Below are 12,667 nucleotides of genomic sequence, written 5' to 3'. Positions count from 1 at the left end.
ATTTTAATTTGTGTATAAGAGTATATATGATTACATATCAAAAATTTTTTAAAGATATAGTAAAAATATAGTTTTATATAATTTTTTTGTATCTGACATGATACTAATAGAGTTATTTCGTAATTTGATATGGAATATCTCTGAAGAGCCATTCTCTTAAAAAAAGAAATTCTCCGTGTATAAAATTATACGGACATATTCGGCATAAATAAATTTGCATAATTAGATATAATAATTGTAATTTGTGTATAAATATATGTGAAAAAGTTTTTACCGGGTTGTGCTTAATATGCGTGAATGCGTTATTATAATTCGAATTCTATAGGGTATTTGCGGAAGTCCTTGGCCAATGCTGAATACCGTTGCACGATCTTTGGGATATTACGAGGACGCGCCGACAAAGAAGTGTCCGAAGGATGGTCTGTTTCGGGATCCGGACAATTGTTCAGGATTTTATTCTTGCATCGAAGGTAAATTTGTACCTTTATTTTATTTTTTTCGAGATGCGTGTGTGTGGGTGTTATAATTAAAATTTAATTTAAAAAATGAAAAAAACTCAAATAAAACTTAACCAAGCCAAAATCCAAGAATTTGTTTTTTTTTTCAAAGAATATTTTTTTTTTATTTTTCAAGGATTGCAGCATCATGGCCATTGCGGATACAAGCGTTTCTTCGATCCGATCGAGAGACGCTGTGTTGTGGCTACGATAGAAGAATCTTCAGAGATCTGCAAACTTAGTATTTTTGATCAACTGGTCGGTCAAGGTACGTCATCCGCGACATCATCGGAGCCAAAGAAAATGTTGCTGCGACAGGAAGGTCCGCGAGTTGTGTGCTACGTTACGTCCTGGGCTCTTTATCGTAAAGGGGACGGCAAGTTCGTGCCGGAACATGTGGACTCGCAACTCTGCACCGATATCGTCTACGCATTTGCTGGGTTAAATCCCGAAACTTTACTGATCCAGACGTTCGATCCTTGGGCCGACATCGAAAACAGTAAGCAAAACTTAAAAATTGTCCGATTCCAATCTCATCTATAGCGAATTTTTTATCAATCTTTCGTTAAGGGAATCCCCTAAAGTGGATCTGTTTTATCGGTAAAACTGAATTTTTTCTGCACACTAATCTTTTTTTTTTGGCTGTATGAATTGACAAATCTTTTTCTAGAAGCAAAGTACATATAACAAGAGATTCAGGAAGTCCAAATTTATATAACAAAATTTAAAAAAGTGAAATTTGTAAAACATTTTTTTTTTAGAATGCTGAACCGTTCTGTTTTACCGGCACTTCTTATTTTGCAATTTATTTTGCGCTCATTGATCGGAATAAAAAAACGCTTCTCCAGAATTAAAGAGAATATGCCAAAGAAGTGTGGAAAGTTCGAGAACATTCAAGAAAAACAAAAAAAATTTTATGGACTGTTACCACATGGTTTACATTTTGAATCTGAACAAATGTTATACTTACCACTTCTAGAAACATAAACGATCATTTTGAGTGTCTCGGAAAAGAATTTTGAAGCTTGTAAGAAAGAAAGACAGTTGCAAAATAAGATTGATGCAGAAGAAGCGCGACACATACGTTTATCCTTGTTTCTATCGTGTCATCTATCCTTGTTTTGGTCCGACTAGAGGGCGCCACTTACCGAACACAGCGTAGCGGCTGAGCGGCGGTTGAACCGTCGCTTCAACATCTTCTTAAAACTACGTTAAATGATTGTTAAATGATTATTTACTTTGTTACAGATTTATACAAACGAATAACTTCGATCAAAGGATCGAGAATTTTTCTCGGCTTGGGCGGCTGGACGGACAGTGCGGGTGACAAGTATTCTCGACTGATTGGCAGCGATTCCGCTCGTCGCAGATTCGTCACGACTGTGATAAACTTTCTGAAAGAACATAACTTTGATGGGTTGTCGCTCGAGTGGAGTTACCCCAAGTGCTGGCAGAGCGACTGCAAAAAAGGTCCGGATTCGGACAAGCCGAACTTCACCAAGCTGGTGCAAGAACTACGAGATGAGTTCAACAAGCAGGATCCGCCTCTACTCCTGGCCGTTGCCATGGCGGGTTACAAGGAGGTTATTGACAAGGCGTACGAGGTGCGCGAGATTTCGCAAGCCGTCGATTTCATTTCCGTTAGGAGTTACGATTATCACGGTGCCTGGGAGTCCAAGGCGGGACACGTAGCACCTTTGTTCTATTCACCTGGTGACAGCAATCCTTTTTACAATGTTGTAAGTTCGAACTTCGTAACGATACGCGTGTATCATATAGGTGTGGCGGAATGGAGTATTACGTGAAATGAAAATCTGTTGCAGAATTTCACAATGAACTACCTCGTCAAACTCGGGGCTGAAAAATCCAAGCTTTTGCTTGGTATTCCGTTGTACGGTCAATCTTATCGACTCTCAATAGCAACCCAAGCCGAGCTGGGCGATCCCACAACCGGTCCCGGTAAACCGGGAGAGTTTACCAAGCAACCTGGAATGTTGGCTTATTACGAGATCTGTGAGAAGATCAAACGAGAGGGTTGGAAAATTGGGATCGGTGAGTATATGTGGTTGGCACGATTTATAACACTTAACGCTGTATCTCAGGTCAGAAAAAAATTAATATTGTATTGTATCTAAAATATTTATTTAGGTCCAAGCGCTCACTTCGAAGATCAGTTGGTGGGTTACGAAGATCGTGAGAGCGTCTACGCAAAGGGTAAATACATCATAGGGAATGGCTACGGTGGTGCTACAATGTGGACAATCGATTTGGACGATTTTCAAAATCGCTGCTGCTTAGAATCTTATCCTCTGTTGAAAACTATAAATCGCGCATTAGGTTCGTATCAAGCTATTGTTAATGTTGTTAATGTGTGCTTTCTTTTTTATTATGTTATATTAATATTATAAGAAATTATAGTATTATTATTTATTATAAAAAATCTTTTGATATTTTTAATAATACTGTAATTTCTATACCCGGTAAAAAATTTTTCACATAAACTTATACACAAATTAAAATAATTATATCTAATTATGCAAATTTATATGCCGAAAATGTCCATACAATTTTATATACGGAGAATTTCTTTTTTTAAAAAAATGGCTCCAGAGATATTTCATATCAAATTACAAAATAACTCTATTAGCATCATGTTAGATACAAAAAAATTATATAAAACTAATTTTTACTATATTTTTTAACAATTTTTGATATATAATCATATATACTTATACACAAATTAAAATAATTATATCTAATTATGAAAATTTTATATACCAAATATGTCCATACAATTTTATACATGAAAAATTTTTTACCGGGTATTTCTATATAATTAGTAGTAATTTAATTACTTCCAGCTTAGGCCACAAGAAGTGCCCTTACGAAAAAGAACTACTGGCAGTAATATATTGCGGCAGTGGTACGAAAAAATTACTGGCATTCTGTGTAATTACCAGTAATATTCTCAGTGATTCCTGTAATATCTGATGATATTCTTATGTGATTGTCAGTAATATTTATATTACTGACTTTATTTATATGTAATCGGCAGTAGTTCTTTTTCGTAAGGGTGGACTTGGACTTACACAATAAACTCTTACCTCTCGCATTCATTCACCTATATCCATTCATATTTCCCAACTATATTTATATCACGAATAAGAATACTCGTTAACAAATTAATACGCAATGGATAAGACTATACGAGCAATTATACTGGTTGTTGGTGTATTTTTTTTATAATAATTCCTTTATTCTTTTGATTAATCATAATCAAACGTTTCGATCTTTAATTTAGATCTTCTTCAGTGATAGTCTAATATTCCGAAGAAAGGTTATTAGTTAAGTTGTTTATAAATGTTTTGACATTGTTAGTGTATGTGAACCTAGAATACTTCGGAATATTAGACTATCACCGAAGAAGATCTAAATTAAAGATCGAAACGTTTGATTATGATTAATTAAAGAATAAAGGAATTATTATAAAAAAAATACACCAACAACCAGTAGTAATTGCTCGTATAGCCTTATCCATTGCATATATACATATATTTATATCTATATTACATTTACATATATATTACATTTACATATATATTACATTTTGTACTTTACTCTTCTATTTCCATATATTTCAGGTCGATTGTCGACGCCTATCTCGGAGAATTGCGATCGTCCACCTCAACCGGTAACACCCCAAGCGCCAACATTGACCACCCATAGTGACGCCGCGAATGGTATTCCGCGACCGACTTCGCCAATGACAACGTCGACCACTAAATCAACCACGTGGCCCACATGGACCGAGAGACCGAGCACCATCACCACCACGACCAAACAAACAACGAGAACCACGTGGCCTTCGTGGACTTGGACGAGACCAAGCAAGATCCCAGAAAGTTCAACAAAACCTGGTTCGACTCAAAAACCGAGTACATCCGTTACCACTGCCGCTTCTACATCAAGGTAAAGAAACCTTTGGCAATTATCGATGTTTCTTTGTTTTGTACTTTTTAATAAGTTAAAATCTAACGCTTTTGTATAAAATTTTGACGCGGTTAATTGAAATTTATTCAAAAATTCTGACACAGACCATCGAGCACGCAACCAATGACGACGCAGAGACCCATGACCACACCTGAAAAAACGGATTGCATGAACGGCGAGTATTACAGCGATCCCGAGAATTGCGGCAATTATTACAAATGCGACCGCGGCGTGTTGAGGCGCGAACAGTGCGCGCCTGGATTGCATTGGGATGCTAAACGACATCTCTGCGACTGGCCATCAGCGGCAAAATGTCAAGCGGGCACTACTACTACTGGTACGCTTACTTTTTATTCTCACCCGGATCTCTACGCAACACAATCGACATCGTTTCTCTTTCTCTTTTCTCGGCCGCGAAAAAAAAAAACAAGTTTTGTTTAATTAAACAGCTTGGAAATAGTTCCAAAGTGAAGCACAACTCCGAGTTTAAAATTACAACCGATCGTTTCGATGTGGGATGATTGCGCGCGACGATCTACCCGCGCGGGTTCAACGGCATTAAAAGAAGAAAATTGCTTTCGCAATGACATTGACTCATGAAAATGGAAAAACGTCGGATTCCTTTGCTGGAATCTTCTCCGTCCGGTGGGCGAGCACGTGGATATGTCAAGACTCTCGCAAACAAACCTGTTTGCAAGAGTCCCGCGCATGCAAATATCCTTGCACATACAACACGTATATATCTTGTCGCGAGCTGTCGCCTACGGCAAAGGAACGTTCGCGCATCTTCCCCATTTACTTTGTTCATTGCGAAGCGAAGATACCGGTATATCGACAAGGGCATAAGCGGCTCCGCCTGTTCGTTCGCACACAACTTGTCCTTTTCTTATCGTCGCGTTCGTTCACGTACCGCAACTATGGCTCTGTTATTACGGCGTTTTTGTATAATGTTGATCTTTTTGTCATCAAATTGCACCGCGCTGGAAATATACAAAATCTCTTATCGAGGTGCTTATGTTTAATTTGTTTAACATTATATGTGATGTTTATTACAATACACGTTTTATTTATTTTTACGTTTCTTTTCCTCAGCTTCGAGCGGACCTTCATTGAGCTCGACGAAGAAACCGTCTACAATTACCGAAACTACGACAACTTCGACGACAACCTCGACGTCAAGAAGAACAACGACGACGAAGATGACCACAAGGTTCACTACGTCAAAACCTGTCGTTTCAACGTCGACGCAATTGCCGCAAAAACCGTGCGAACACGGAGAATATTATCCCTATCCGGGTTCGTGCGTGAACTTCTTTGTATGCGTGAACGGTAATCTTGTTTCGCAACAATGCGGCCCGGGTTTGAACTGGAACACCGAAAAGAACACGTGCGACTACGCCTTCAAGAATCCATGTGTCGAAAAGCAACCGAACAAGAGCGCTCTGCTTATGGAAAAGGATACCGTTTTACCTGTAAGTATACGCCAATCTATTAATGTTCATAGCCCAGATAGCCAAATGTGAAAACTCAATATAAAGCAAATCATTGTATGGATTAAGTTGCTCGCCAATTGCTGTTGCGTTGTTTTTATTTAACGCAACGAAAATGTTTTTGTCAATTCGGTATCTCAATATGATGAGTTTTATTATCAGTCAATTGTTGTAGCCAATGTTTAGGACATGTGAGTCGGCAATATGCAAGCAATATATGTGAGCAATAATTTTTATTCATAAGTTGAGAAAAATAATATAAAATTAAATAAACGGCTCGAGAAAAGTCAAATAATGATACACAACCGCGGAGCCTTTGGTCCAGGAAGGAAGTGGACATTCAATATACTGTAAAAAAAAACCACAGTGTATTTAGGGACGTTTCGATCATTTATTGTTGATCATCCTCTCAGCACTGTTAAATAAAAAAATTATAATTAAGTACAATCAAATACAATTAAAACTAAAAAAAATTTAAAAAAATGATCGAAACGTTCCTAAATACACTGTTGTTTTTTTACGGTATATTGAATGTCCACTTCCTTCCAGGACCAAAGGCTCCGCGGTTGTGTACCATTATTTAAAATAATATAAGTTTATTGGCGATGAGTTGTTGAGAACTTGCTGTTATTATATTTTGAAAACACTGTTGTTGGCAAGAACATACTGAAAAGAGGATACACCCTTTTGTTACATTGCTGAAAACGTATGAGCAATATTTGTGGCAAGTTGCCAACAACTTGCACTCAGTTGGCTATCTGGGTAATAATTAGAAGTAGAATAAAAAATATGAGCCAAAGTGCTAGATGTGTTCACGCGAAATTTACGATTTTTTAAATTTATATATTCTACCGTGTTTTTTATTTTACAATTTTATTTTATATTTTATAATTTTTTTATTTATTCAAAAATTAATACGTTCATAAATTAATAATATTAGGTCTACCGGAAAGTTCTGTCCGTTTTTGGAATAAAACAAAATACAAATTCAATTTGATTAAATGAAATATTTAGTAAAAAGAAATTCAGATTATATATTCAATTAAAGTAAATGAGAATTGCCTATTTCTATCTTTTTTAACAGTATCTTTGATTTGAAATTATCACAACACGGTAAAAAATTTTTTATATATACTTATACACAAATTAAAATAATTATATCTAATTATGCAAATTTATATGTGTGTGTGCCGAATATGTCCATACAATTTTATACATGGAAAATTTTTTACCGGGAACTTATGTTCGACAAAAACAATTCGTAGTTTAGTGAATTAAATATGTTCATTACCGCTATTGTTAATTCAACTTGTACGAATTTGTTATCTTTGTTACCATATGCTTGAATGAAAAAACCAAGTATTTCAGATAACAAACTGAAACTCAACTAAACGCATTTAGTTGAGTTAATAGTATTTTTTTCTCAGTGTAGCCGTTGCCATTAACTGAATAATTCTTCTTCAGTTCAATGCTATATAAAGTTTGTTGTTGCTATATAAATTTGTTGTTGAACTTGTTAAGAAATTAATAATTAATTGTACAATCGATAAGAGTAAAATTAAAATTACACAAATACGCACTGATATTACACGTAATCACAATTGAGTGTATTTTTTTACATCTACCGACATAAAGAGCTATCAGCTCTGGCGTCGCGATTATTTTCCGGGATCCATCCGGGTCATTTATCATCGTGATTCATTGCAATCTTCATTTATATCGCGCAACACTTCGATAATTGACATCGATATTCAGTCAAGTGTTGTTATGTTACGTGTGATTTTATTTTAGCCCTGCGTCTCTGGTAGCTACAGCAATGTACCGGGTGATTGCAAAAGCTACCAGGCCTGTCTCTGGGGTCGTCAAGAGGTGTTCAAGTGCGCGCCGGGTTTGCACTTCAACAAAGAGACCCGCATCTGCGACTGGCCGTCTCGCGCTAAGTGCACAGATGATGAGAGCGATGAGGAAACTACCGCACAAGCGACCACGATGTGGACGATGACTACAAAGACGACACTTTCGCAAAGACCGATCACAGAACCGACGTTCACTGTGGAGACAACACCCGTTACGTCGATCACGAGTCAACCCGCATCGACTTTACCTTCGGCGATCGTAGATCCTGACAAAGTGTCTTCGCTGTCTGGCTACTACAAGATCGTGTGCTATTTCACCAATTGGAGCTGGTATCGTCGTGGAATTGGCCGTTACCTGCCGGAACACATTGATCACACCCTGTGCACGCATATCGTTTACGGTTTTGCGGTGTTGGATTATTCGGATTTGATTATCAAAGCCCACGATTCCTGGGCTGATTACGACAATCGGTTCTATCAGCGAGTTGTAGCGTACAAGAAGCGAGGACTCAAGATCAGCTTGGCACTGGGAGGATGGAACGATTCCGCTGGCGATAAGTACAGTCGATTGGTTCACAGTCCGACTGCCAGGAAGAAGTTCGTTGATCACGTTATTCAGTTCCTCGAGAAATACGGATTTGACGGATTGGATCTGGATTGGGAATACCCCGTCTGCTGGCAGGTAAATGTTTTTGAAAACTATATATATAAACGGCTAATAGTAAATTTAACAACACAATGAGACCAATAAGCCGTTGTAATCCACAACCCAGATAGCACACTGATGTTTTAAAAACATATTAAAAACATAGGTATTGGACGTTTTGTACATATTTAAAATGTTCAGATTAGGTCCTTAAACATTTTTAGGATATTCTAAAGACGTTCAGTGTTACCTTCCTGGATGTTTTAAAATTGTCTATTTTAAGTACATAACGGACCACAAATGAACCTATTTTAAACGTTCATTGAAAAATATAGGGATTTATATTTTAAAAATAACAAAAGACAAAACTATTTCTTTCTTAATATAATTTTTAATATATTTAGGAATCTCTATTTTAAAAATAACAAATCTTATTAATAAAATAAATTATATTAATTAATTATAATATTTTGTGTTTAATGATAAAACTCTTATCAATATGAGCGGTCGTGCTTCTGGATGCACCCAGATTTCAATTTTAATTACTTTGGTGAAGCGGTAGAGCATGATAATCTTGCAATGTGCGGGTTCGAGTCCTGTTGTGATTTGTTATTTTTTATTTTTTATTTTTTTTAATTTCAATTTGCTAATATTTTACATTAATTTTTGATTTTTATATAATTTTTTATTTACAATAAAACAATGTTAAACAATTTGTAATTATGTCGCTTTTATTTAACTTTTATTATAATTGTAATAACTTTAAAATATAAACAACTTAAAAATTATTGTAAAATAATAATAAAATTTGAAAAAAGAAAAAATAAGAGTTACGAGGACTCGAAGAATCAGTAAAATCATTGCCTGTATATGCTCAACCACTGCGCCATCTCAAAGTAATTGAGATTTAGTTCTACAAAACTAAAGAATATTGCGTTGTGCATGTCAAAATAAAACAGCTATAATATGGACATTTTTAAAACATCTAAATGTAAATATACTTAGTACGTCCAATAATGTACATTTTTAAAACATACATATAATGTTCATGGACGTTTGGACTAAATAAGATCCAAATTTGGACGTCCAATGGATGTTGTGTGCTGTCTGGGAAGTGTAGGTGGTGCTCAGGTAATGAGTAATAATAATAATAAAAAAACAAAAGAGCACAAATTGTGTTTTTTTATTACTCATTACCTGAGCACCACTTACACCTGTGGATTACAACGGCTTATTGGTCTCATTGTGTTGTTAAATGTTTTTTGTTTTTCTGATGTTATTTGATATTGCACACCCAGATAACCAAATCTGTCGAAACAGATTTTGCCAAGTGCTTGTTGCAAATTTTTATCAGCAGAAAGACATCAAATATGATGCAGAGTTTGTTTTTGTCTGGCAATGTTGCAAAATTGCTAGCAAAAATTATATTCAAGCTTGTTGACAAAACATAACAGCAACTTGCTGGCAAAAACCGAGAGCAAAGCTTGGTGTCGTGTTTTGCGCAGATCTTGCCTCATATTTGGCGTCAATTTGGTCTCGGACCAAAAAATATGTTTCAATATGTAATCAAGCTTTGCGCTCGGTTTTTGCTAGCAATTTGCTGTTACTTTGTTGTCGACAAGCTGTGGCAACAAAATCGAAGCCTAATGCGGACACAGTTGATGCCAATTTGCTGAGTAGTTTTTGCTTAAAATTGCTGACAGTTTGCCGGCAAATTGCGAACAAATTGTTTACTGGGACAATTGTCCTCGTTCGTTTCTTCCACGTAATGTGTATATTTGCTTCTCGAACGCATAGGTGAATTGCAACAAGGGGAAGGACACGGATAAGGAGAACTTCGCGGCTCTATTGCGGGAACTGAGCGCCGAGTTCAAGCCGAGAGGATTGTTGCTCTCGGCGGCGGTCTCGCCGAGCAAAAAGGTGATCGACGCGGGATACGACGTTCCCGCACTGTCCAAATATTTGGACTGGATCGCGGTTATGTGCTACGACTTTCACGGTCAATGGGACAAAAAAACGGGCCACGTGGCGCCGTTGTATCAACTCCCGAGCGACTGGGAACCGACGTTCAATGCCGTAAACTTTTTTTTTATTTCGAATATTATTCCCAATACTAATTATCCAATTTTACAACATATACACACACACACACGTGATTCGTTTCTTTTTCAGAATTTTTCGATCAATTACTGGATCTCGAAAGGCGCGCCACCCAGAAACATCGTCATGGGCATGCCGTTGTACGGTCAATCGTTCACAATTAACGATCCTCGAGCGGGAACCGGTCTGAACTCTCCGGCCAGCGCCGGGAACGCCGGCGAGTTCACCAGGGCTGCCGGTTTTCTGTCCTATTACGAAATTTGCGATCGGGTGCGCAATCGCGGTTGGACGGTGGTTCAGGATCCGGAAGGAAGAATAGGTCCTTACGCGCACAAGGGTAGCCAGTGGGTCAGCTTTGACGATCGGGAAATGATCAGACGCAAGGCGCAGTTTGTGCGCGATTTGGGTTTGGGAGGTGGAATGGTGTGGGCTTTGGATTTGGACGATTTTCGCGGACGATGCGGAGACGGGCCTCATCCGTTGATGCGCGAAATTCAACAAGTGCTGGCGAATCCGCCGAACGAGCACGACAGACCTGCGAACAAACCCTCGAAGCCGCCGGTCACGACGATGGCGCCGACCGTCGACAGGCCCGTTGCGCAAACAACACGACCGATCACATCGGCGGTAGACGCGCAGAACAATTTTAAAGTCATCTGTTACTTTACAAACTGGGCGTGGTACCGACAGGAAGGTGGCAGATTCGTTCCGGAGGACATAGATCCCGAACTCTGCACCCACGTGCTTTACGGCTTCGCCGTTCTCGACGGGAATAGTTTGACGATGAAGTCTCACGATCCCTGGGCCGACATAGATAACAAGTTTTACGAAAAGGTGGCGGCTTTCAAATCGAAGGGTTTGAAGGTCCTGATGGCTCTTGGCGGATGGAACGATTCGGCCGGCGACAAGTACAGCAGATTGGTAAACTCGCCCTCAGCCAGGCGCAAGTTTGTCGCGCAAGTTCTGCGCTTTATCGAAAAATACGGCTTCGAAGGTGTCGATCTCGACTGGGAGTATCCAGTTTGTTGGCAGGTTGATTGCAACAAGGGTCCAAAATCCGACAAAGAGAGTTTCAGCGAATTGGTTAAAGAATTGAGCGACGAGTTCAAACCGAGAGGATTGTTGCTCTCGGCAGCGGTCTCGCCGAGCAAAAGGGTGATCGACGCGGGATACGACGTTCCCGCGCTGTCCAAATATTTGGATTGGATCGCTGTTATGTGCTACGACTTTCACGGTCAATGGGACAAAAAAACGGGCCACGTGGCGCCGTTGTATCAACTCCCGAGCGACTGGGAACCGACGTTCAATGCCGTAAACTCTTCTTTATTTCGAATATTATCCCTAACAGTAATTGTTATTCAATTTTTACAACATATACACACGTACGATTCTTCTTCTTCAGAATTTTTCAATTAATTACTGGATAGAAAAAGGTGCGAATCCCAAAAAGTTGATCATGGGCGTGCCGTTGTACGGACAGTCGTTCTCGTTGGCGGAGAGAAACGAGCACGGATTGAACGCGCCAACTTATGGCGGGGGCGAGGCCGGAGAAGCAACCAGAGCAAGAGGATTCTTGGCATATTACGAGGTCTTTTAGTTTTTGATAATTTTTGCATATCAAAAGCATGTACTTAACACTTTACCGACCGCTAGCGTTTCAACAGCATACGCACGTCCGACCGGCCGCTAAGCCACGGAGCCGATTAATCGGCTACCGGTCGGTAAGCGTTGGCGACAAAAAGCCGATTAATCGGCTACCGGCCGGTAATGTGTTAAGAGGTTACTGGATACCTGGACTATAGAGACCTGTAAACCGACTTTTTCTCCTATGACGTTTGGTGTCGTATTTACTTCATTAAATCTAAAATGCTTCTACAAAAATAAGTAAATTGCGCTAAGGATTGGCGCTTGTTCTTCGGAATGTCAAAATTCGTAGCATAAATTTTTTCTTATACAGTTTCCTTCTATTACCTCACTACCCTGATAGCCAAGCATGTTTTGCAAAATCATGTAACTTAATGCTGAGCTGAAGTTTTCAACTAGTTGCTGTGTATTTGCTGAATACATGATGCATAGTCATACGTAATC

General features: G+C 38.5%; 2 protein-coding genes across 3 annotated transcripts in view; both read left to right on the top strand.

The window, feature by feature from the left end:
• Positions 1-12,263, top strand: part of LOC109859719 (probable chitinase 3) — a 20,158-nt gene extending 7,895 nt beyond the window's left edge. Inside the window, exons 7-18 of one of the 2 annotated variants that reach the window (XM_020438244.1) lie at positions 326-470; positions 634-996; positions 1,746-2,236; positions 2,321-2,549; positions 2,646-2,834; positions 4,139-4,466; positions 4,592-4,824; positions 5,580-5,959; positions 7,769-8,515; positions 10,277-10,555; positions 10,652-11,890; positions 11,982-12,263. In XM_020438244.1, coding sequence (XP_020293833.1) covers positions 326-470; positions 634-996; positions 1,746-2,236; positions 2,321-2,549; positions 2,646-2,834; positions 4,139-4,466; positions 4,592-4,824; positions 5,580-5,959; positions 7,769-8,515; positions 10,277-10,555; positions 10,652-11,890; positions 11,982-12,176 — 4,818 coding nt within the window. In that variant the 3' untranslated portion in view covers positions 12,177-12,263. The remainder of the gene's footprint in view (positions 1-325; positions 471-633; positions 997-1,745; positions 2,237-2,320; positions 2,550-2,645; positions 2,835-4,138; positions 4,467-4,591; positions 4,825-5,579; positions 5,960-7,768; positions 8,516-10,276; positions 10,556-10,651; positions 11,891-11,981) is intronic. The other variant, XM_020438245.1, reaches the window with a different exon arrangement.
• LOC109859726 (probable chitinase 3) overlaps positions 12,205-12,667 on the top strand; it is a 3,553-nt gene continuing 3,090 nt past the window's right edge. The window contains exon 1 of the mRNA XM_020438257.1: positions 12,205-12,343. Coding sequence (XP_020293846.1) covers positions 12,205-12,343 — 139 coding nt within the window. The remainder of the gene's footprint in view (positions 12,344-12,667) is intronic.

The sequence above is a fragment of the Pseudomyrmex gracilis genome, unplaced genomic scaffold (assembly GCF_002006095.1).
Source record: "Pseudomyrmex gracilis isolate BER0280 unplaced genomic scaffold, ASM200609v1 scaffold_280, whole genome shotgun sequence".
In the NCBI taxonomy this organism is placed as follows: Eukaryota; Metazoa; Arthropoda; class Insecta; order Hymenoptera; family Formicidae; genus Pseudomyrmex; species Pseudomyrmex gracilis.
Note: the sequence above shows the minus strand (reverse complement) of the source record. Positions and strands in the feature narration are given on the sequence as shown.